The 25,853-nt window shown below is 39.6% G+C and overlaps 1 protein-coding gene across 1 annotated transcript in view; it reads left to right on the forward strand.

Moving 5' to 3' along the window:
* LOC128364616 (alpha-1,6-mannosylglycoprotein 6-beta-N-acetylglucosaminyltransferase B-like) overlaps positions 1–25,853 on the forward strand; it is a 133,714-nt gene that overhangs the window by 29,231 nt on the left and 78,630 nt on the right. The window contains exons 3-6 of the mRNA XM_053325185.1: positions 7,310–7,460; positions 21,056–21,165; positions 23,854–23,930; positions 25,640–25,819. Coding sequence (XP_053181160.1) covers positions 7,310–7,460; positions 21,056–21,165; positions 23,854–23,930; positions 25,640–25,819 — 518 coding nt within the window. The remainder of the gene's footprint in view (positions 1–7,309; positions 7,461–21,055; positions 21,166–23,853; positions 23,931–25,639; positions 25,820–25,853) is intronic.

A 25,853-nucleotide genomic window follows, 5' to 3' on the forward strand; every position in this document is an offset into this window, starting at 1 on the left:
CATTGCTCACGTAAACACATAAATCTCACATCGGATCTTGATGAATGAATTATTCAAGTTGAAAATCTTGTAAATCTTACATTGTATAATTTATTGAGAAAAAAAAAAGATGTAACAATGGTCAATGGAAACCAAAATCATCAACCCAATGAGGACTAGATTCAAAATCACACCGAAAATCGAAGTAAGAAATTGAAATCACAGGCTGATCCAACTTGCGTGAATTTCATCACAGCAACTCATAATGTGACTCAGTAGTGTGTATGGCCCCCATGTGCCTGTATGCAATCTCCACAATGTCTGGGCATGCTCCTGATTACTCAGCGGATGGTGTCTGGGGGACCTCCTCCCAGACCTGGATCAGGGCATCAGTGAGCTCTTGGACAGTCTGGTATGGTACTTGGCAGCATCAAATACACCAATACATAATGTTCCGTAGGTGGATTTAGGTCAGGGAAACGTGAGGGCCAGTCAATGGCATCAATGCCTTTGTCATCCAGGAACTGCCTACACACTCTGATTTCATCCTGGTATCTTACAGCAGTAAGGGTACTGTTGGCTATGACATGAAGGTCTGTGCGACCCACCAAAGATATTCCAGACGATCCCACCGTAAAACTGGTCATGCTGATGATGTTACAGGCAGCATCTCCAGACTTTTTCAACAGGGCACCAGTGGCGGACCTGCCAATTTTGGTGTTCTCTGGCAAATGTTGATCAAGATGCACGGTGCTGGACTGTGAGCACAGGTCCCACTAGAGGACGTCAGGCCCTCATGTCACCCTCATGGAATCTGTTTCTGAGAGTTTGGTCAGAGACATGCAAACCAGTAGCCCCTCCTGTTCCTCCTCACACAAAGGGTATTGGTACTGCTGCTAGGTTGATGCCCTTCTACAGCTCTGCCCAGCTCTCCTTGTGTAAAGGCAAACCTTCTTATGGACGGGTTAGGAGCTGGAAGAGCTGGACTGTCATTGCACCTGATTCGGCTGCAGGTACTGCCTCTTGAGGGGAGAGCAATGATCTGTGGCCACCACATGCAAAACCATTTCCTTTTTGGCGGTCTTGCTTTTGCCTCTCCATTGCACCTGTCACTTTCATTTGCACCAAAGTTGGTGAATTTGATTAACAACCACTTGTGCTTCCTAAATCGACAGATTGATATCCCTGAAGTTTAAGTGACTTTGTGTTATACTGTTTTAATTAAGTGTTCCCTTATATTTGTTTTAGCTGTGTATTTATATGCTATTGTGCTGCATCAAAAACGCAGTGATTAGCAGCTCTGTGACCATCAATCTGATGGCAGGACTATTATTTCACTGAGCAGTCAGAACACTCATGTGTAAAAAGCTCAGGCCTGCTAGGTAAGAGCAAAGGCCAAAACAATTTAAAATAGAAAAACACTCACAATTAAAATAAATTAGAATAAATTACTAAAAAGGGCCGACAACGCCACCTAGGATTAATGAGCCTAGGACTCTAAAACAGGTTTTTAAAATCAGAAGGAGCAGAGCTTTAAAACCAGACAGATACCAGTGTGTACAAATAAGTGGGTTTATTACTATAAGACAATTATTTCCAAAGGTGGTTTAACCCAAGATTTCACAAGATGCTTAGCAATTAAAAGTCAATGAAAACGTACTTAAAATCCGATGGCACAGTTAAAACAGGTCTTTATATGCAGCTCCTGGCTCCGTGTAGTCCTCGCACTGCCCACCGTCTTACGGCTGCTGTTTTGGACCGGAATCTGAGGAAGGAAAAGAGTAAGACTCTGTGAGTAGGGTTTCTAGAACCCAGCACTCACTGTCGGTTCCTTTCTCCTCCATGCCGAGTACCTTGTCCTGCTGCCTGTTCCAGACCAAGTCCTTCCTCGCTGTGTATCTCACCTGTCCTTTTCGTCCGTGTTTTGGCCCTCCCCCCAGCCACTGATTGGTTGCACCTGTTGTCTCCCTTAGTGGTTGTTGTCACTGTCCATCAAAATAAGAATAGCTACACAGGTGGAGGTGGAGGTTATTGTGCTTGCTGCAACTCCAGCAAGCACAATAAAATCCAGCAAACCATAATCATGCATAATAAAACATAAAAACATGCATAGACACCGCAAAGAATAATAAAAAAAAAAACTTCTACCTTATTACACGTCAACAATGGACTAACACTTGCCATCATGACAGGGTCTATGAGAGGCCTTATTGTAATTTCCATGTAACCCTACAGTAATAAACTGATTAGCGCTAGCTTAACACACAGATATATTTACACACTGTCAAGTCATATCCAGCATTTTCAGTTCATTTTTGAAGAGATCTTTGTCCACAGTGAAACACTTGCTAAAATTGCTTGCTCTTCATCCTCTTTTCACTTGGCCAACAACAAGACTGCAACAAGAGGAGAGGGACAGACATTATTATATTTTTGCAACATGGTCTGAGAAAGTGAGTACAAGTTAATGATGTGTTGTGGTTATATTAACATTTAAAAGAAGTGAATACAGAGAAAGTTAGAGACGATAAAAAGTTGTCTTCTTAACTTGGTACACAGTTGACTGAGACTGGCTAGCTACAGCCTGCTGGTTAAACAGTATCTTCCTCTTTTTGGTGTCAGACAAGGGAACACGTATTGAATACTTATAATGATTTCAACTCCTTAAAAAATGCCACTAAGCTCTGCTGTGTTTTTGGCTTTATAGACATTGAATATCATTATCATTGAATTGATCAGTTACAGAGAAAGGCCCAGAATATGGACAGAAAGTCCTTCTAAACTTCAGTACCACATCCCCTCACTGGGCAGGTTTCTCCACACATACTGAAATAAGTTTTAGGATTTACACACTCTCTCTTTCACCTCTTTGTCCATACTACAGAGAAAAATATTTTCAAATTTAATTGGCTTAGTGTGGACATACTCTCAGCCGGGAAATTGGTTGCTACTTTTTAATTTTGATCCTTTGTAATGTCAATGTCACAGTCTCCTGTATGTCACTCCACTGCCCTTTCAGCTTTAGAAAGTCAAACCACACCATCTCTGCTGTAATGTAACTGCTGCTTATCCTCTTTCCTCCCGTGTTCATTACATACAGTTTTTGTGCTCAGAGCGTCCTTCACTTGCAAATATATCAGTGAGATCTGAATAAGGGTTTCATCTGATGAGGGTAGATAAGGGCAGTCATTTTCTATATAATGGTATCATTTAAGCAAGCTACTGAAATATTGTTGCTTGTCCTTTTAAATTGCTATGGCAACTAAAATTACATTTGGTCACCTAAGTCAAATACATTTAAAAGACGAGATGAGGTTTTCAGTGAGTCCTATAAAAAAGTAGACAATGAAATTGTGACAAGGATCAGCTTTTTAAAGGCGGATCTTATTTATTACAGCTGGTCTTTTGCCATCCATGGGAGTGCAGCGCCTGTGACTAAATTTTTGACGCAGAGATTTGTCAAGAAACAAAGACTCACCGAGAACAATTAGCCCCCCAATCTGAAATGATATTTGATACATGAGACCGTTGGAACATGTGAAAGATCATTCATTACCTTTTTGGATCCTGTATACTGTAAGGCTTTGTTGAGCATTCTCATTTGCTCCCTTTGATGAAAAACATCAATATTAAACAGTATTTTATAATATTAAATCTTAATGCCAATCCTAACATAATTTAGTACACAAAGTGTGTAAAAATATAATTTTCTCAGCATGGCCATTCCTTCAATTTGCTTGACCCTTAACATGGATGTTATACATTATCAGTTAATCACAAAGATGTCACTGAAGCGACCCACCGGTACCTTCTGACACAGCGATCCATCACAAGCAAAGGACATGATACTGTCGGTCTCAGACGAATGCATCTGTCGCTGAGGAGATAACTCACTGAACTTAGGATTCCTTTTGTTGCTGGAAGAGTGAGGCAGACAATGACCTTGCACCAGAGCTGTTAGGCACTGGAGCCCAATGGCTGTAATTGCCTGTCAAGCAGCAGACATAGGGTTTGACTGAGTGGTTAGACAGCGTAATCCAGGTGTTTGCAGTGTCAGTAAGGGCCCTTCAAAGTGTTCTGATGGGAGGTTAGAACAATATACTCTGACCTTTTGTATCCGTTACTGTATGTCCCAAATTTCATCCTGTTTTTAATGATGGCATTAAATTAAAATGGACTTTACTCTGTATTGTCATGTGTCACAGTGTTGAGTTATTATACATCCTGATTATAATTGTACCTGACATTAAAAACCACAGTTAACACACTGGAGTCATATTTTTGTCACTCTAACAAAGGTTATTTAGCATACCCCTTCCCGCTGAATTTCCAGTCTTTAAAATTGTCAGTTTGTATTTCATCAAGTTTGTTTACCATCCGCCAGCATCCTGACAGTCCACTTTTGAAAAGTATTGTTTTACTCTGTGTCTTTTCTGTTTGACTGCTTCTGTTTTCACCTGTTTGACATGTGTCGGCCTCATTGTTGGATCCATTGATGACATATTATATTATGCACAAGCTGACATTTAGATGAAGAGATTGATAACACTTCATATGTCTGTGCTCTGCATATGAAACAACAGCCAACATGTCATATGGTATGGTATATCTTGTTGTTTAATATGTAAACAGACTAAATCGTAAAAACCATGAGTTGTGGTTTTGCAGGGGTTATGTGCTGGATACGTTTTTGGCTAGGTGAGGTGACTTCCTGGAGTCTCTGCTGGTTGTGTGGCAACCTCAAAATGACAACATGAGATATGTGAGTGGCATTGATCTTCTTGTCAGTTAGCAGGCTTGATAGAAAATTTGCCGTTCAGCTGCAGCACATTAAACAGCATGTTAAGATACATAAAAATATCACTTTAGATGCCACCAGTTAGGTTTAGCTGGTTTGATCTTGAAAATTCATGTTAGTGTCACACTGTCTGTCCATGTTTTTTAGCAACAGCGGTTTGTTTAATGGTCTCCATTCCACACACAATACAAGTACCCTGCTACTAATGCCTCGCCTCTCCAGTGAGCTGACACAAAAAGACACATTTCTGATCTTTCTATAAAGACGTTATTTCTTTATTCTAATACAAAACTATTAACAATGCATATACAAATATGTTGACATTATTGTTGACTGCAAAGAGGGATAAGGAGGGATGTGATTGCAGTTCTAACTATCCAGCTATTTATCTACACTGTCCACCCACCCTACCTCTCCTAATATGGCAAATTGTCACCTTATATCAGCATCTGAGCAGCCTTCCTTCCCTGGTCCATAGTTACTACAGCCTCTGGTTAGCATAAATGCAACTATAGGTGGATTTTGCTAGCTGAATTTCAGACGTACTGTCTCAGTCTGCGCATTATACCATGTCTGTCAGGGGATCTCACTTTTTTTTTAATCACAGGGGAAATTTGGGGTAAATGTGCAAGGAAGATTCCTTGTTTTCTTTTTGTCACATCTGTATACTGATTGCAATACAGACAAATTTGTAATGGTGATTCGGAGAAATGCGCTAACATGGGACTAAGATCTAGTGAGTTAAGTTTATAACACTGTGCTGCCACAATAGCATGTATTCTGGTATCTTTATTAAAGTGAATTAGTTATGAACACCCTCCTGCATGAATCATATATCAATAATCTTATTTTTTGTATGATCCATGATGATGAACATACAGAAAAATAGAAATGCATGGCAAAAATAGCAAATTATTAGTTAATATTTTAGAGACCCCACGCCCCAAAAGAATTTACAAATCATGTTTTCAAAGGAGCTAGTTACCCTGATATTCACATTGTTGTTTTTCATGTAAGAATTGGCTACATAGGCACTCTGACCCTGGCAGTGTCGCTGTATTGTACACCTTTTATCCAGAATAGTCTTTCATTCTCCCTCAGTGTCTACATCTCTGCTGCTATGTGTGTGTGCTTGTTTTAAGACTCACTTTTCAACTCTGAGGGCCAGTGAATTCATCTTGCCACACACACACAACTATGTACACAGCTGTTTCTTACTGTCCACACAGAGCCCTCTCTGCTATGTTAGGTGGAAGAAATAAATTGGCCTTCACACTGACACAGACTGAGAAAGATGCAAGAAAGAAAGACACAGAGAGCCTTGGCATAATTAGTTCCTGGCTCTTCATAACTCATAGTCTTGGTGGAAGTCTCATCCTCATATCAAAGGGTATCAAAGGATATAAAGGTAAGCCCATATTCAGACATCAGACACCAGAGTGTCTGGGTGTCTGGTCAGAACAAAAGCTATTGATAACACATCCAAATACAGCATTAGGCACTGCTGTAGGCAGAGGACATGAGAAATCAAGATGTAGATATACATATTAAAGACTGAAATTATCTAACTGTTGGCTTTTGGGCTTTCAAGTGAAGAGGGGCTGCTCTCATGGGGTTAAAGTGATAATATAGTGAGGAGGTGGAGAATTTCTGACTTTTTCAGGAGTGAGTCTGTCTGTGTTATGTCACTGTCACTTCAAACTGTCATCTTCTTTCTTTTAAACAAGGACCCAAGTTAATTTCTATTTGTTCATTCAGAAATTAGGGGTCATTGCATTTTGGCTCCCCAAAATATTAATTAATGACGACAATCTGAAAATTAATTTAATCAGTGAAATGGCATCAGAAAACTGCAACGGATGCCAAAATAATGCAAATGACAAATGCATTAAATCTAACTCTGGACAGACCACTGGCTTTCTGCTGTTTTGATTTCACTCATACTGTACATGTTGAATAATCTTTTTCTTTTTAAAGGTTTAGTGATGACAAATGGCAAAAGTGTTTAATAATTCATAACTTGTGTGACATTCTTCTCTGTTACAGCCCCACTTTTTCATTTATGCGTACAGTATATGCAAAGAGTACCATTAGAAATCTCTCTCGCTTTTGCATAGTAGAAGTCTCACTTTGTCAAAATTGAAGAGAGAGGGTAGCTTTCTAAAAAGATATTTAATTTTAGAGGAACTGTCACTTTGTAATTCAGAAAATGGTTTCTGCTAGCAGAACATTAGACAAAAGAGAAAGAAGGAAGATTGAGGGTACTTTCTCACAAATCTAATTGAGGACTTTGGCATTGTTTTGCACACTGCAGAAGGCAATTTGCTTTTGATCTGCACTAGAGTGAAGTGCAGAGACAGTTGCCCAAAAAAAGGAAAGCCAAAGTCAACTATGGTATGGTGGGCACTGGGAAAGTATAACTTCAGTCTTTGTGATGAATGTGCGTGCCGTTCCTCAAGTTTGTTATGTACCCTTCTCCTTTGTCCAACCTTAATTCATCTCCTGTCTCTCCTTGCTTGTCTCTCTTCTCAGTGCTGGGAGGTGTGGAGTCACGTGGTGTGCTGCGGAAAATCAGTGATATGCTAGAGGTAATTCTGAAGAGGATGGACAGTCTGTCCAAACTCGACAACACCTCCACCACTGACGCACGGCGCCTGGATGAGCTCAGCTCTGCTATCAACAAGTAGGTTTTTCCTCCATTTGTCTTTTTTTATTGTGTGTTAGTGTTAACTGGTACTGGCATTCACAACATTCATATTTCTTTAATCAGCACTCACAAACTATTCATTTTCCACTTGTTCGTGGATTTTTTGTGGCCGTGTGGGATATCTAAACTAATGTTTAAAGGGGCAATACTGTTATATAGTTTTTCACTTACATAAAGTTGGGGGACTTGCAACAGTCAGAGTCAAAGCAGCAGATGTTAAGATATCCTTACTTTTAGCAGGAGTCAAGCTCATCACACTAGATCCCATATTTCCCATAATGCAACTCAACAGTGTCTGCCCTGACTGATATATGCCCACATCTTTTCAAACTCACATCCCCATGCCAAAACCGATTTGTCTTCATAAAATATCCCTGATGACGTCATTAGGGGATATTTTCTCAAACTTTTCAACATTCTGTCTAGAAACACAAAAGCCATTGCACAATACAGGCCTACATATAACATATAACACAACTTAGGTAAATCTTTACAAACATAAGACCTGAATAACAATAAGAACACAAGAAGAATAGAGAAATTAACAATAATGGATAGACACCTTAAAAAAGTAAACAGAATTTTCAGCTCAACTTCTTATTCCCAGGTCGTCAATTATTGTCGCTTTGTCACAACTTTCAGCATCTGATACTGGTGTACAAGGCACCCTTTGGCTTCCGTATAATGATGCACCAGGTTTTCAGGTAACTCAAATATGAAATGCCTAGAGCAACTGCTCTGGCCATCCACTCACTCCATTATTAACCCGGCCATCATGCAGTGAGAATGAGTACAAAGGAACTTGGCAAAACAAAAAACACTATAGCCAACAAGTCAATCAAACTTAGTTACTGGATGACCATCAAATTACAGCACAGATGATAACAAATAGAATCAAGAAAAAGTCTGCATACATGATACTCATACATAAAAGTAATTTTCAAGATTCAGCAACCAGAACACACTAAGAGAGGGTGCATACTGTATATATGCTAGGAAAGAGGTGACAACAATGGTTAACTAGACTATAAAGGTATTGGCTGGCTGGAAGTTCCCACTGGCAAGAGAGCATTCTGGATAGCTTCCTAACTCCAGCAGCTTGGAGAGCGCCTTGGCACACAATCTCTATTCTGCAGTACTGTAAGACTAGCTTGGATGTACCCACCCTCTCATTCCAGCGAGATTCTACTTCGCTCAGAAAGTTAGCATGGCCACCAAGACAAAATTTTTGTCTGAGATAGGGAACAAATCACAGAACGGGGAGGCGGACTCAAGACAATGACGACTGTAAGTTGTAGTGTACAGAAGCATTTGATCGACTTTTGTTGATCCCGCCTCAAATATGAGAAAATGAACGGCTCCTCGCCAGACCCTACCTCAATCTTGCATGAGATTGAGACGCGGTCTGGTGTTAGCCAGGCTACTATAAGATGCTGTGGAGTGGACATCAGTTCAGTGGACCAGGGGAAGTATTTTCCTCATTGTCAATTCCCATGTTAAGATTTTTTAATTTCATGCTATCTTCAATACTTCTCAACACAACAATAACTCAACAATATGATATGTAAGTTAATGATAAGTTAATGTTATTTTCTGTGTTGGATAGTGGAAGGGTACAATACCTATGATTCTCAGCAAGCGTTGCTAAGGAGATCCAGTCAATGTTACAAAACATTTATTTACTATTATAACTACTACTACTACTGTAATTTTAATTACTGAATGTATTCCAAACTAATTAAGATGTTAGTGTGCAACTGGCTCATGGAGTCCCACCCTCTTTTGATATACGTGCCAACACACATACACACGTTTTTGTGTTGAGAAATTTCGAATATGACATTAAAGACAACTTTATCATGGGAATTGGCAAGTGAAGAAAAAAACTCAGAGCAGGTGGATGTTTGGTTGGGTTAATGTATATGTATCAGATGCCAAGAGGCATGACTAAGTGGTGGTATTTGATGACCAGTGAATGATAATGGGTTGGAGCTTCATATGTATAATCAGACACATGACAAATGTGTGAGCAGATTGTAAATCTGTTTTGGGTGTTGCAACTGATCAGAACGAGTTGAAGACGGTCTGTTCCAGTCTAAGGCACTCAATGTTCTTCAGGGCTAGTCATTCTTTTCAAGTTTTTTAAACATATGTTTGATATGTGTGACTGACATTGAGGATCAGTGACATCACTTGTGTGTCAAGGCAAGAAAGATGTACTGGTAAATAGATAAAAAGATATTATAGATGAAAGAGAGAGGGGAAATGGTGAGCAATGTTTGTGGTGTGAGAGAGCAGTGGACAACTAATTATTCATCTTCAGTTCCCTTTATATGTTATATAGTTTACATTACTGACAACTGTCCAACCAGGATCCCTTCTAAACTTTACACTGTTTTTTCTATTTTTCTTCTTCTCCTTTTTTTAGCCTTTTCTGCACAAGCTGTGCTACATATTAACCATAGATGTATTAGTACAAGCAGTTGGTTGTGTCCATGTTTGTACAATAATTGCATTTTTTTCATGGGGTTTGTGGTCTTCTCACACCAGAAGTCAAGTCATTACAGAGCAGTGATTGTGCTCCTTCCTGACTGTCAAAAACTACAATGTCAATACCAGTTGGTTATCAGGTTATCAGCAAGTTCAAGAACAATCTTTGTTTGTAGTAAGAGATTAAGTACACAAATAAAACAGCAAATTATATATAATCATATAGTCATTAAATAATAGTCAGTAGGCATTACAAAACTGACAAATCGACTTTATCTGAACATGCTAGTGAAACAATAATATTAAATTAGAATGGTAATTTGATACATTGATGATTATAATTGTGAATGGAAATGATAGAGCACTACTGATGACTTTTTCTTTGTTAGATTTATACATATACAGTAAATATATATATATATATATATATATATATATATATATATATATATATATATATATATATATATATATATATATATATATATATATATATACTGTATGTATGTATATATATTATATACTGTACACACACACACACATATATATATATATACAGTTTTTTGACATGGGATTGTATAATGACACCATCCTATTTAAAAACACTTATCACCTTTCTATCTTTTTTGTAGCCATGACTGTCTTCTCACCTTTTTACTCCTCACTTTATTGTATTTCACTCTCATCTTCACTCTCATTTCTCTTCACTCATGCAGTTTCTTGTGGAAATTGCTGCCTATTACCGCAAAATCACTGTTGCAAACACCCAAGTCCTATATGACCTTGCTGCTACTGCTTTTATCAAACTGTTCCGTTCTTTGCCCCTTTAGTACCAAAACATCCAATTTGTCTTTTCTACCTAACATTCTGTTCATTCCGACTCTGTTCATTTTCAAATAGCCTGACTAAACTCAGTGCAGCGGGTGTGATGTGATACACACTGGCAGATATCCCCTCACTTCCACGAACCTTGTTAAATGATCCTGGATAAGCGCTCAGGTTCAGATCTGCACAGAGGCACTAGAGCGGAAGGATGGAACGATTAATACGGTCTGGCGTCTGTGTTAACTGCAATCAATGTCTAGTAATGGGCTGTTTAATGTGGAGGAAGCCATTCTACTCCTAGGCCACGACAGTGGAGAAGGTCCCTGCTATCGGTGCAACTCTGTTTATAGTCAGGGACTGTGGTACATGCATGTTTTACTGTAACAGAAATCAATTTCCAGTTATTGCCTTGGAGGGGGTATTTTGTGTTGAAGAGGTTGCTGCCAGGGTGTAGTTGAGGTTAAACGCATAAAATTACTGTTGTGTGACTATCCTGTTGTCTTGTTAGTGAACAGTCTGCTCCTGATCATCACTAGACATCATGCTAACCTTCAATTTATTAATCAATAAAGAATTGATGGTATGCAGTACTCTCTAAATTAGTTAACTATATGTAGTGTGATATGTAGTTAAACTAGCGTAACCATATAAAGGATACTTTTACATAAATATAATTATTCAGTAACAAAGGACATATTAAAAGTTCTTTTAAATCACATTATTAGTCACCATTATCTCATTATCAATTACTAAATATGAATACAATACTAACAGATTGTATGCTTATTTCACATGGTGTGGGTGGAAGGTTGCAACGGGAAAGAAGTGTTTGCACCTTTTTTGAAAATGTCAATTGACACTATTCTCAGTAGCAAAAGTAATTATCACATTAAGTACATTGCAGATGAAGAGTTGGTCTTGTGGAGGTAAAATTACAGTAGGTACAATTAAAATAGCATTATATATGGTTTAGGTGGGGGGTCCTGGGTGGCACAGAGGAAAAAAGCACTTGGCCACCAACTCAGAGACCTAGGGTTAATCCCCCTGCAGCAGTGCCTTCAAGCTGCCTAGTTGCCCCATTACACTGGTGTTCTACCTATTAACCACATTTGTAATTGCTGTGTTTGTAATGGTGATTTAAAAAAATCTAAGGTCTGCTTTCATAAAGCCTTTATGTTACGTTGTCAACACCCTAAATGTTTACGTCTAACTCAGCATTTTGAGGTAGGAGAATGTGAAAAATAATCTTAGAGCCATATATATCCTGTCAGTGAAGAGGTATAGCTAACAATACTGGTTTGCTTTGTTTACATTCTGATTCATTGGTATTATTATTGCACTGTACTTTGGAAATAAGATTTAACAATTTTAGACTTTTGAATTTATGGCCAAACATTATTCAGCATGCCAAGGAAAACCTTTTGCATATATACACTTCTACGGCATGAAGTTCACTTTACTTCATTTAATTCTTGCTTGACTTCCTCTTGAAAAGTAGTTCTCTACTACAGCACCACTCAAAATCAGAATGCTGCAAAAAACGGAAAAAAATCAAATAATCCCTTTTATATTTTATTCTGAGTCACTACAGCTTTGGATCCAACTTTTTCAGTCCTCATACCAATAATGATATCTGGGCTTTGGGGTCTTGACCAAAACAGGGTACTGATTTAATACCAGTGTTTATTTATTAAGTTATATGCCTCACTGTGTGGAAGAGACTGGGATCATTATTTTACTTTTACTATAACAAAACGTAGCAAATAAATACATGTATGTATAAATTTACTGAATTTTTTATTAATATATCGAACTGATCCAGCTGTTTGAGTCAGTGTCAGACCAATATCTGATGTCTGGATACATGCATCTCAGAATACAGAGTATCGACTGAGGAGACTGTAGTGGGCTTTCACCAAAACACACACATGGACATAATTCTTGATGTCTCCCCACTGAAGAAGGAGAATGATATATGTTTAATGTCTGTGTAAGGAAACTTGTTTGTGTGTAATTGCATGCTAGTCGTGCATGTGTGTGTCCATGTATTAGTTCACTTGCAGCAACACTTGTTAAAACCAGCCTGGGCATGGGACCAGGACATATACCCTTGCTGAGCACATAGCCTACAGGATTAATGGCCACACACACACAAACACACACACACACACACACACACACACACACACACACACACACACACACACACACACACACTGTCTCTTCAGTCCAGTTATTTTCATTCCATCACTAGTTCCCTCTCCCTTCCTGCCTTGATCTGCCTCTCTCTTTCCTTCTACTATTCCTCTATCTTCTCTTTTCTCGTTCTCTCTTTCCCTTATTATTGCTCTCTCTCTTCCTCTTGCAATCAAACACATGGACAGGTTGAGATAGTGTGGGAAAGGTAGTTGAGTGATGTGGTAAAGTTGAAAGCAAATGGGAAGAGTGAGTTTTATAAAAACATATCCCAAATCAAGCCCAGGGAGGCACAAATTCAGAGAAAGACACACACACACACACACACACACACACACACACACACACACACACACACACACACACACACACACACACACACACACACATACACACTCACACAGACACATACACACTCACACAGACACATACACACTCACACACGTTTGCTTAAGTAACTTTTGGGCTATTTATATAGAGTTACAATCATTTCCTGGAGATCTACCCTAATCCTCACAATAACTACTGACCCAAATAACTGGGTTTTACCCATTGGGACACAGCTGGTCTTAAGTCTGATTTGTGTCCCTGAAAGTGACTTAAGTCAAACCGAGACACACGCATGCATGCTCACTTGCTTAGATTACTTTTGGGGACATTACATAGACCTACATTAATTTCCTGGAGTCTTATCCTAACCCTAACCATAAATACTACTTTCTGAACCTTAACCCCTACCCCTTAACCCAAAAATCAGTTTCTTACCAATTGATGACATGGCTTTTGTCCCTAATTGGACAAGCCATCCCCAATTAACTGGTCTTTAGTGTAAAATTTGTCCCTGAAAGTATCTTATGATAGGCAGACACTCACACACACATATATACACACACACTGGGCAGGAGTCTCATCTCTGTGTGAGCCTCATTGGTGCTGACACACTCCCATGTAGCGGCGAATGGGACTTGATGTCTGAGGCCCCAGTCTGCGATTCGCCCACAGGGCAGCCACTCGTTAGAGCAGCAAACGGAGGGAAAATAACAAGGGAGGGAGGGAGAGAGGCAGGGGGACAGCAAAGAGCCTGAGAAAATGAGAGAGGTAGACGACAGAGGGGGAAAACGATGTGGAGTTGATTCACTCCATTTTACTGTGCAGTGGACGAGACGGGAGATTGGTAAGTCTCCCCTTAGGCATACGCTCTCTGAAGATCACTGCTGTGGCTCAGCTTTACCTATTTCTCCTCCCTTAAGCACCCATTCAGCTCCGTCAGTAACAACCTTTATCCCTGGAGGCCTTCTTTTCCAAAGCACTTAAGTCAATGTCATAGCTTTGCTGGAAGTAGTTGACAAAGGAGACACTTAAATTCTTCATGTATTGTTATTTTTTTTTGTTTTAACCTAATTTAAATGATTCTCTGTGTAGATCAGGGGAAAAATAAACAACCTAATTTCATGTGCCACTGTGTATTTATAAAAAACTGAGTGAATGATTGTGTTTCTGTGTGCATTGATGGGTGTGTGTTGGCATTTGTGTATGTGTGAAAATTAGCAGTGGAATAAGTGCTTGAGAGTGTGATGTTTTAACATTGTGACATGGGGGTGGAATAAGTCAGCATTCACGCAAAAAAATGGACATCAGCAAAACACACAAACACACATGAGGACATCTTGTCATAAGCATTTCTTGCCTTGAACAGCTTTATTTGATGTGAGGCTGCCAAAACTGCCCTCCTCCCTTAAGATGATTACCTCATTAGACAGAGAGGAAGGGAGAGAGAAATGAAAACATGAGAACAAATTTTAATTTGTATCCTTAGAAACATTCCCGTCTATCATTGATTTTCTCATACTGCTTCCCTCTTAGTGTCTTCTTTTCAGTGTTCTACTTATGCCTGGCATCCACCAGTGGATTTCCTCTCATCTCTTCTTCTCCTCGCTACACTCGCCTCCCGTTTTGTCATATCTTTGCTCTTCTTCATTTGTGTTTTGTTTCCCTCATTTGTAAAAGAGCCAACTGTCTACATTCATCAAAAAGGCGGAGGCTGCATTGTGAGTAGCATGCAACTGTGGGCTATCAAATATGTATATCCTCCTTGTATTCTTTGATCATAATCATCATTTAATGTTTTAGTCAAAGTGTTTTGTTGGTTTCCTCTGGAAGGCACAGAGGACCTCCTTATTTTATCCTTCCTCTTTCTTGGCAGAAATATCCCCATGGTACTGTTGGGATGTTTGCTGTAGATGGCTGATCTTCTTCCCTTTCTTCTCTATCTGTTTTTTCTGCTGTTTTTGACTCAAGATTTCTAATATCTGCATTTCTCTCTCTGTCTCATTTTTTTCTGGAGCAATTTTCCTTCCTCAGTCTTTCATCAGTTTATCTGCCTTAGTCTTTCTTTCTATGTTGTTCTACTTTTCTCTTCTCTATATACATCCCTAGGGATGAGTCATCATCGTATCACACATTATAGGTGAGATTAAAGGTAGGGTTGGTAATGTTGGAAAGCTAGCAAGAGAGCTAGCAAGATTTGAAAATAGCACCTCCTCCTGCCTCCTCTAAGCTCAACCCCGCTGCTCCCCCTCCCGTCAGTGAGTCCGTCCAAGCCACGCCCCCACAAACTGGAACGCGCACACTGCTGCAGGGAGGAGAGGAGAGCTACGAGCTAGCCATTTCCAAGTATTTTGGACAACAACCAAACAGTCTCATGTCTCATTTACCTGTAAGTAAACTATATTATTATGTTTTTTTGTTTGTTTTATAGCACATCAGTCTGTGCAGATTCAGATCCGGGACCCGGGTCTGAATCTGCTGAATCTCCCCAAGGATACGGCTGGATTCAGACCCATCAGCTAAATTACATTGTAATAATTGTTACGTGTTTTTCACTGACAAACGTGTATTTTATGTTTTTATTAGTCACGTAGCATATCTGCTATGTTTTTCATTGACAATTATACACGGTGATGCAGAAGTGTTAGGAAAGTAAATTTGGGCCAATATCTCAATTTTACTATAAAACTTAGACACTTGTGCTACTAGGCTAACGCTATGTTTGTTGTTTCATTGTTAGAGGTTACACGATGAGAGCACTGGCTCAGACCCGAGCTACAGTCCTGAATCGAGCACGTCTTCAGCTCCAAGGGGACGCGGTCGTGCTAGAGCCAGAGGAGGCCGTGCTAGAGGGGGTGCAAGGGGCAGAGGCCGAGGAACTTGAGGTCAAGGACGTGGAGCAAGCCGGACTGCGACCGGAGAGCTTTTACAAGATGAGGATATTCAACGAGTGGAGAATCTGCAAGCTCAAAGAATTGCAGATGAGCAGGTAGCCTTTCTAAAATAGCCTCTTTTTTCCTGATCTCAACATTATCAAGAACTGTAAACAATGACCTGCCATTTACAGTGAACACAACATTTCTGAGTTTATTGTCATTCATAAACTGTTAAAGAATATAATACTATAATATAAACACATGAAACTTTCAACTCTGGTCCGGCAATATACCAAAAATATAATAAATGAAATTACAATATTAGTAATAATAAAGGACAAGATGGTGAGAGTCTAATCTTCTTGATGAACTATTTTTTACAGGCTAGAATTGAACGACTGAGATTGGAAGAATCTCATCAGTTGCTTCAGATCAAGAGACCCAAGCCTCATATTTGATGTCCTGCAGATGCTCCTCCACCAGGCCCTCCAGCTCCACGTCTACCTACATGGTGTGTGTCCGGGAAGTGCCGTGAGATGCCCACAGATCTAGAAAAAAAGTGCTGTGGGCAACAACCTGCTTCCTAACCCTCACCTGGAAGTATACATTTGACATTTTAAATTTGGTCTTTTATTTATATTTTGTCAGTTTTTAATAAAAATTTGAAAATGATGAATGCCTTTCATTTGACTATTTCTGCAACAGAAGCAATATATTTTCTCACCACCACATTAAAAATAAGTGATTACAGAATAATTACAACACAATTGGTATAATCCTTTTTATTGTTACATAAATAATCTGTACATTTTCAACATGAGTGTATCTACACATTGGAAAAGGTGTTTCCAGGTAAGGCAGACAGGTCAGGCTGTGTGTAGGGAGTATTTGTCAGCGGTGGTGATCTACTCCTTTGGCAGTGATTTACCTTTAGGAAGAATATCACAATTACACATCTGACAGTAATGAATACATTTTTGAGATAATCAAAGAATAAGAATACTTAGAGCTTTATTTCCCATTTATTTTGCACATAATTATGTTAGAACTTCTTCATCAAACTACAATATTGTAAGAAAACTCACCTAGGCCTCTGCTGAGTTGGGTCTGCAAAAGCTGTATGCTTTTGAGCTTAGTGGGGGTAGCATACTAGAGGTGTCAACGAGGGGGGTTGCTGCAGTAATGGCTGGGCTGGGGGAGGGACAGATGTCTGCCCAAACCAGTTGAAGAATTAACATCATCTCATCACGTCATCTCTGTGAAGATTACAAAATTAGAAAATACTGTCAACATACATTTACCCTTCATTCATAGAGGACAAAACACAGAACTTTTATATGTAGAAATAGAAGTCTTGGGTTTGGCAGTTGGACCAAAGGAGCATAAAGATTGATATACACTGTTAAGAAGATCCTCAGTTTGTTTCTATCCTCTCTGCATAGCATCTACCAGAGTATAGTCCATAGACAAGCTTGTAGCATGATCAATTACTCCACCAACACCACACACAGTTAGAGGTACAACTTATGCTAGCTGTGTTTTATTTTAGTGTTGATGGTTGTTGTTGTTGATGTTAACAACTCAGTGTGAAGTGCTGGACCTCCTAAGGTGAAGGACAGGTTTTATCCTCAGGCCATCATATTTCTCAAAATATCTAATCACTAACATTTACTCAATGTCTGTATAATGATATAGCAGATATCACTGATAACACATATTGTATGTGCAATAATGCTGTTTTCTGAAGTACCTCAAATGGCACTTTGAGGCACATAAAACAGAAAAAGCTAGATATGAAAGACAGATATTTATATCCCAAAGACATATTCATAGCAGCAGCAAGTTGAACTCACCGGTCGGACAGAGACTCAGAAACAATAGTTGAACTGGAGGGAGAGTAGGTCTCATCAATCCGTGTTTAGACGGCGTCGAGGTTGATCGGTCCTTCTCATGGCTATGAAAACATAAATGAGCTACATCACCACAGTTGTAACGTGTAAAAGCCAATATACGTAGGTCTTTTTTATCACAATAATAATGCAGACACTGAAGACTAGGGTAGAGTAATATCTTTAAAATTAATATACTAGTATAATCTATTCAATACTGGCGTCACCGACCCGTTTTAAACACACAGCAAAGCTAATATTAGCATTACGCTAATACAAGCTACAAAATTAGCTACGTTAGCATAACTTACATATATATAACAAATCCTCCCCGAAGCAAAACAAATCATTACCTGTCCAACAGAAAGAGAGCAACCTCGGCATCACTGTTCAGGCCCTTCAGATCCCTCAGTTGTCTCCACCGCTCAAATGCTACTCCGATGTTGATTCTTGTTTGACCTCTTGCTTTATCCAGAGCCTTTTTATTAGCAGTCCTTTCCTCCTCCGGCTTCTCTTTCTTCCCCTTTTCTCTGGACGAGCCGTTACAAGTAGACGTGCAAGTGGTATTTTCTCAGCCATTGCTCTTACATAAATATTACATCCGTATTCGGTAGTTCTGCAGAGAGGTGTGCTGTTTTTTCTGGCAACAGCGACAGGTGAAGACTGTGCACGCGCGCAGTAGGCAGGGAGAGAGGGGGGCGGGGCGTAGACTGTATGCGGAAGCAAAACTAGACATGAAGCCACCTGATTGGTTTTTTCTGTTCGCACCGAACGGCTCGGATTGGTCGGGGTTTTATCAGTCCTGTGGCCGCTACAGAGCTCTGATTTTTTCCGTTCCTTTTTCTAAAGCCATAATGTATTGATACCTTTCATAACAGAAGGACCATTTCTCCCAGTATAACAAAAAGTGTTTCTGAACAGGATTACCAACCCTACCTTTAAATAGTCACATTTTATGAAAAAACGTTTACAAGCCCCCCCTAACCCTAACCCCCCCCAAAAGAGAGCGTTACAATAATATGGGTTATGTGTTCACCCATTTTACCAAGGAAAGGTTTTGTCTTGCAGGCCAAACACATTACACTTTTAAATTGCGAGAATTATCCCGAAAAACTATCAAATTATCACATATTATGAAAGTCTATAGGCACAACTATACTACTACAACTACCTTGTTTGAAAATTAGAGGCCAGTATGCTATGGGGTTAAAAGGCAACAACTCCAAATCTAAGGCTATAATATTATGTAAGAAAACGATGGATTGACACTTCTGGTTGAGAGTAAGTCACTACTTCAAGTAAAGAAGGTCTTGTTCAACAGTGAGAGTAAGGTGGAGCATGTGATTGATAGGCAGATTTGTGTTGAATCAGCAGTAATGTAGATGTTGTACTCATGGAGTACATCGTCTTGAGAGTTTAATCATGCATGCCAAGATTTATGACCATATGCTTTTATTTCTTTGAGGATGACAGGGCTCACCCATAGAGATGGTGTGAGAAGCTTAAACATTTGGAAGGAATATAAAAGTGCTGCTTTTTCAGTTAAGTCAGTTAAGGTGTTTCAGGCATCTGTTTTGAATGCTTCCTGGATGTCTTTCTGTGGAAGTATTCCAGACACATCCACTGAGTGGAGACCATGTGGCAGACCTAGACCACACTGGACAGTATCCCATCTGACCTGGAAATTCCTTGGGACCCCCTGGAGGAACTGGAGGAAATGACTAGGGCAAATAATGTATGGATTAGTTTGCTTATCCTGGAGCCAGGACAAGCATGGATGAAATTATGACAGAGTTGAGAAGTATGTACAGTAATATTTAGCGGAAGACTGAAGGTCCTTAGTGTGCACTGTGTAGTGCAAAAAAAACAACAACTGCAAATTACTTCCTAATTTCACATTTCAGCATATTTCTACATTTTGGAGACAGCTGTTGTCCCTGAAATATTCATGCACTAGAGAATAATGGCTTGTCTGTTGTAGTGAACGTATTAAAGAGGACGCAAACACACTTAGCAATGCTTACAAGTGACACTTACAAAGCTCTTAATGGAGCGTGGAGACAGCCTGTGACTTTGATGGCTGCCTACTTTTTTTTGTTTACACTTTGTAAAGCAACAAAGGCACTTTCCTTGCATAATGCCACGGCCCTGAGTTTTGGCATTTAGTTAACTAAGCAGCTTTGCATTCTATTTTCTACACACACACACAATCAATAATTCTTATCATCATCAATGATGATGTGTTATGTTGCATTTAAGCCCCTGGCTTTAATGAGGGTTAATACCATCTGCTGATTAAACAATATACAAAGAGACGGGACGACACATGTACGCACAATGCACACTGAAATCAAGTCATTTAAATGGACATAATGGGCACAGCAGTATGAGTATGTATGGGTAGGCCGGCTTGGCTTTGTGTGATGTGCAACCATGCAGTCAGATCCTCTGAAAATATTCAGAACTATGTGCACACACACAAATACAAACACATACAGTACACACAACACACACAGAGAGAGAGAGAGAAAGAGACATTATTATGTGAATGGGAAGTCTCTCACCCTACAGAGGAAGTGGTATTAACAGCACAGGTCCTTTTCTATTTCACGCTCCAACCAAGTGTCTACCAATTTGCATCTCCCACTAACACTTCTACATCTGTTGAGATGTAAAAAGAAAGGGAGGGGAAGCAGAGTAAGACAGGGGAGGGAGAGGAGTGAGGAAATAAGACTGAGACAGAAGAAATGGGAAATTAGGAGTGGTGGATAAAAGTTTTTCTTGGTGGGAGTTTTGGCTGCCAAGTGTGTGTGAGCATGGGAGGAGAGGTTCTACCTTGATGCATAGGTGTATGTTTATTTTCCATTTGCACTTTGTTTTAAATAGAGTTTACATTTTATGACAGTAGTGTGAAGCTACACCACCTGTCACTGTCACATGCCTTTATCCTTTACATTTTTGTGTGCAGGTTTCAACCAGCTGGCTTGGTGGAGAGAATACAGGCTATAGCCCAGAATGTCTCCAACATGGCAATCAGGGTGGAGCAGATACTGCAAAACAGCATGGTGCAAGGAAAAGGTACAGTACTAATCATCATCATCTTCACTATAAAATGTTCCATCCTCCTTATACCCATGAGACTTGGTTTGGGGAATGATTGTAAACTTCCCTCCAAAACTCCCCTCAAAAGAAACAGAGAAGTTACATTAAGTGTAACTCCTCAGTGAACTTGAAGCACAGCTGGACTCATACACAGCTGTCAGCTTGTGTGGGTAACTTCAATTGCTGCTGTTTCTTTCAACAGAACAGAAGAGAATACAAAACAGATCTACACACACACACACACAGAGAGAGAGAAGCATAAACACAGACACGCAGAGTGCAAGTGACACTCTCACACACACAGTTGAAGACTTATGTAAATGGGGATATCTAGCTGATTTCCGCACTCACACAAATCCCTTCTGACACATTGCCAAAACACAAAGATGATTGTTTCAGTTTGACATCCTCCCCACAAAAACATGAAACTGTGAAAAAGTGTATGAGAACAATATGAAATTACAACAATACAGTTAAAAATAGGTTATCAAAAACAAAAAAGCTGAAGATCTGAAAACCTGAAGAGCATAGAGTTGCAGTTAGCTTTGAGTTAAGTCAAATCCAGGACAAATTTAGAGTTAGTGGATAGGTTCTTTTACATTTTCTTTGTAGTAAAGTAAGATAACAGGAGAGATAAATGTGAGCTTGCTCATCTATGCAGAAAGTAATCAAGTCTTGATCATCACTGTATATCTCATCTTTGTTTTATTCGTTCCCATCCGTTCCCTGTTGTTTTCTGTTGTCTTGCTCTTGCACATTTTAATCAAAACTTAAATAAAACTGAGCATATAACAGTTCTGTACACACATATAATATAACCACCATTCACATTTTCTTCCTTCTTGTTATCCTCTTTGTCTTTTTCTCTTGAGGGTAATTGCCCAACTCTTTACATGAGAATAAATGAGCATTACATCTCCTTTTGTTTTTCCCACTGAATCTGCAGGGATGACGACGGCACATGCCAAAATGAAAACACTGCTGCTTTCACTAATCACAGATGAATTGAAACACTGCCGGCAGACTTTATTATCATAGTGGCAGTTTATTTATCTCGTGGTCAGGCATGTGTGAGAGGGAACAACAGGAGAGAGAGAGAGGGAGAGAGAGAGAGAGAGAGAGAGAGAGAGAGAAAGAAGACGTGATTAGAATTTCCTTCCCCTCAAGCACCGACAAGGCTTTTATGTTCTGTCTAGCAGGGACAGGAGTCAAGTTTTTATCTAGTTAGTTGACCACGTTTTCAATTGTTGCTACAGTTACTCTAATCATATTTGTAGGCAGTGTGTGTCTCAGAGTGCGTGTATTTTTTATTCAATGGAGAGAAGCCCCGGGGAAGACTTATGTGGAGAAATATCTCTTTTTCATTAGGCAAATGGAAACAGATGGGATCTAGACAGAAGGCAAATTTCTTGGTCCAGAGAGAGGAAGAGGGGGAAAAGGGGGATTTCAAAGACAGGAAAACAATGAGAAAATAGAGCTGCATTGGTTCCCTTATCAGACTATATTGTTTAAACTCTCTTTTTTCTCTCTGTCACTGTCTTCCCTTTTTTCCCTCACATCAGCAGCATAGAGGCAGTTAACTAAGTCAGTGGAGCAATTAATGCAGTCAGCGCAGCCTAAATGAGCAGATGTACTTGCTAGCGTAACCCTAGGATGGTTGGCAGCAGCGGGAGTCAGGCTGTGCAGCTTTGTCAGGCCCAGTGAATAGTGTGCACAGTAGTAGGGCATATATGGTGTGATGTTGCAAAGGGGAACCATAGAGATTTATGGGCACTGACACCACATATGGCATATACTGGAAATATGATGTTAAGGGACAAAGAGTATATTGTCATAAAATGTCCACAGGCAAGTGGGGTAAAAGCTGTTATCACGAGGGAGTAAGCCTATGGGTCCAACAAGTTAATGTCTGCAGGCATTTTGAGAGAATTAATTGATTAGAAGAAATACAATTTGAATCTGAGAGAGGCTTTAGCATGCACCATATGCTGCTAAATGAGCTTATAGGTATTATTACACTGGCTGATTGCTGTTGGAATAGTTATCTTCACCAGATAATAAGTATTCAAATTACAGACCGACCGATACTGGATGTTTTGGTTCAATGCTGATACCAATATTAGGGAGTAAAGATATTCCAGTATCAATAAATCTATTGAGATCCAATATATTTTATCTAAGTGGATTTAATGTGACTCGGGTATGTATTATATAATTTCTTTTTTTCTTTCCTATTTTTTTCCTTTTCTGGTATACATGTTTTTGTATTTAATGTTGCATTGTTTTTATAACTCAGTATGTCTTTAATGACTTGTTGAAATGAAGGGGAGGACATTATTTAAGCCGCCTGGGCTTCTTCCCTCTCCTGTACAATTGATAAAACACTTGTGACAAAGATTTGCAATGGAAACATAATATTTTTATCACTCACAGTTGAAGTGTACCTATGATAAAAATTACAGACTCCTACATGCTTTGTAAGTGGGAAAACCTGCAAAATCTGCAGTGTATCAAATACTTGATTCATCATTTATAGCTTGATATTTATAAATGAGATTAGATCCTGGTGTGTTTTCTTGCCTTTGTATGAGAGGTTTCCAGCCAACAAAGAATATATTCTTGGTTTATAACCTAAAGGTCAATTTCCCTACTGTGTCTTTTCAGTAGTGAGAGATGGGACATCAAGCCAGTGTGAAGTACCCAGAGACCCCCGCTTTCCAGAGTGTCCTGGAAAAGTAGATGTGAGTGTCAGTCTCTTACTTTTTATTTGATTAGAATTGTGTTGATAGAATGTAGTTCATAAACTCTTTATATTGACAGCATTTTCACAGATTAACCCTTTATTTAAAAAATGGTCAAATGTTGTGATACAGTATTATAACGCAGATGTTAGGTATTTAATCTCTTCCCAAATTCTAATTTCTTATTTGTTTATTTTGTTTGTTTTATACTCATGTGCTGACTAGTGAGGATTGAGTAAGTGTTTTGAGAAGGTGGAAGGAGTACTTTGAGAGGCTGATGAAAGAAGAAAATAAGGGAGAGAGAAAGTTGGGGTAATGTACTGTAGGGATAGTGAATCAGGAAGTGCGTTGGATTATTAAGAATGAAGTGAAGGCAACTAAAGTATGAATAGGATGAAGGGTAGTTCAGGTGATGTACCTGTGGAAGCATAGAGATTTCAAAGAGAGATGACAGTGGAGTTTTTAACTAGACTGTTTAACACAATCCTCAAAAGTGAGAGGAGGCCTTAGGAATGAAGAATAAAGGTGACGTGTGCAGCTTTAGTGTAGGTATAAAGTCAATCAGCCATAGCATGTAGTTATGGAAAAGAGTAGTGGAAGCTAGGTTAAGAGGAGAGGTGATGATTAGTGAGCAGCAGTGTGGTTTTATGCCAGGAGAGAGAACTGCAGATGTGATGTTTGCTTTGAGAACATTGATGGAGAAGTATGGAGAGGGTCAGAAGGAGTTGCATTGTGTCTTTGTGGATCCAGAGAAAGCATATGAAAGGTTGCTGAAAGAGGAGGTGTAGTATTGTGTGAGGAAGTTGGGGAATGGCAGAGAAGTATGTAAGAGTGGTGCAGAATATTTATGAGGGCAGTAGTGGTATTAAGCCAAGGATTGACTCTGAGCCTTTTCTTGTTTGAAATGGTGATGGACAGATTGACAGACAAGATCAGGCAGGAGTCTCCGTAGACTATGATGTTCGCAGATGATGATGTGATCTTTAGTGAGAGTAGGACGCAGGTTGAGAAGAGCATGGAGAGGTATGCACTGGAGAGAAGAGGAATGAAAGTCAGTAGGAGCAAAATGGAATACGTGTGTGTGTGTATACATGTATGAGTGTGGAGGAGAGGTGAAGAAGAGACTCTAGGTAGGATAGAGTGGGTGCAGATGAATATTAATGTCTGATCTGCAACAGAAGATTTCCAGTAAGAATGAAATGGAAGGTTTCCAAGAGGGTAGTGAGACCAGTATGGTGGCACTGAAGAAAAGACAGGAGGCAGAGCTGGAAGTGGCAAAGTTGAAGATGTTAAGTAGAGTGAGATGGTTTGGGCATATATGCCTATTATATTGGGAGAAGGATGCTTAAGATGGAGCTGCCAGGCTAGAGGAAAAGAAACAGACCAAAGAGGAAATCTATAGGGAAGACTTTCAGGTGATAAGCGCAACAGTAGAAGATGCGAAGGACAGGAAAAGATGAAAACGGATTATCTGGCCAGCCTAATGGGAGCAGTCAAAAGTAGAAGAAAAAAGTTTGTTACTCATGTTAGTTACGTTGTTTCAGCAATGATATAGAGAGTAGATGAGTAGGTGATGATAGACTGATGTGGTACCTAAAAACCTTCTGGTTATTACTTCTGACCTGCTGTTTTTTGTTTTTTGTGTGTGTTGTTATCATGTTCAGTGCAAAAGTGAAAATGTACATATTTGCTCTCTGTGAATCCTCCAGTGGATGCGTGCACGCTGGACATCGGACCCTTGCTATGCCTTCTACGGTGTTGACGGTTCAGACTGCTCCTTCCTCATCTACCTGAGTGAGGTGGAATGGTTCTGCCCTCCACTGACCTGGAGGAACCACAGCAGCCCCCCAACTCAGCATGCCCAACAGCCAAAGGCCCCCAAGAGGCAGGTGAGTGAAAGAATATATACAAACATGCACAGAG

This window comes from Scomber japonicus, chromosome 2, assembly GCF_027409825.1.
Source record: "Scomber japonicus isolate fScoJap1 chromosome 2, fScoJap1.pri, whole genome shotgun sequence".
Taxonomy (NCBI): Eukaryota; Metazoa; Chordata; class Actinopteri; order Scombriformes; family Scombridae; genus Scomber; species Scomber japonicus.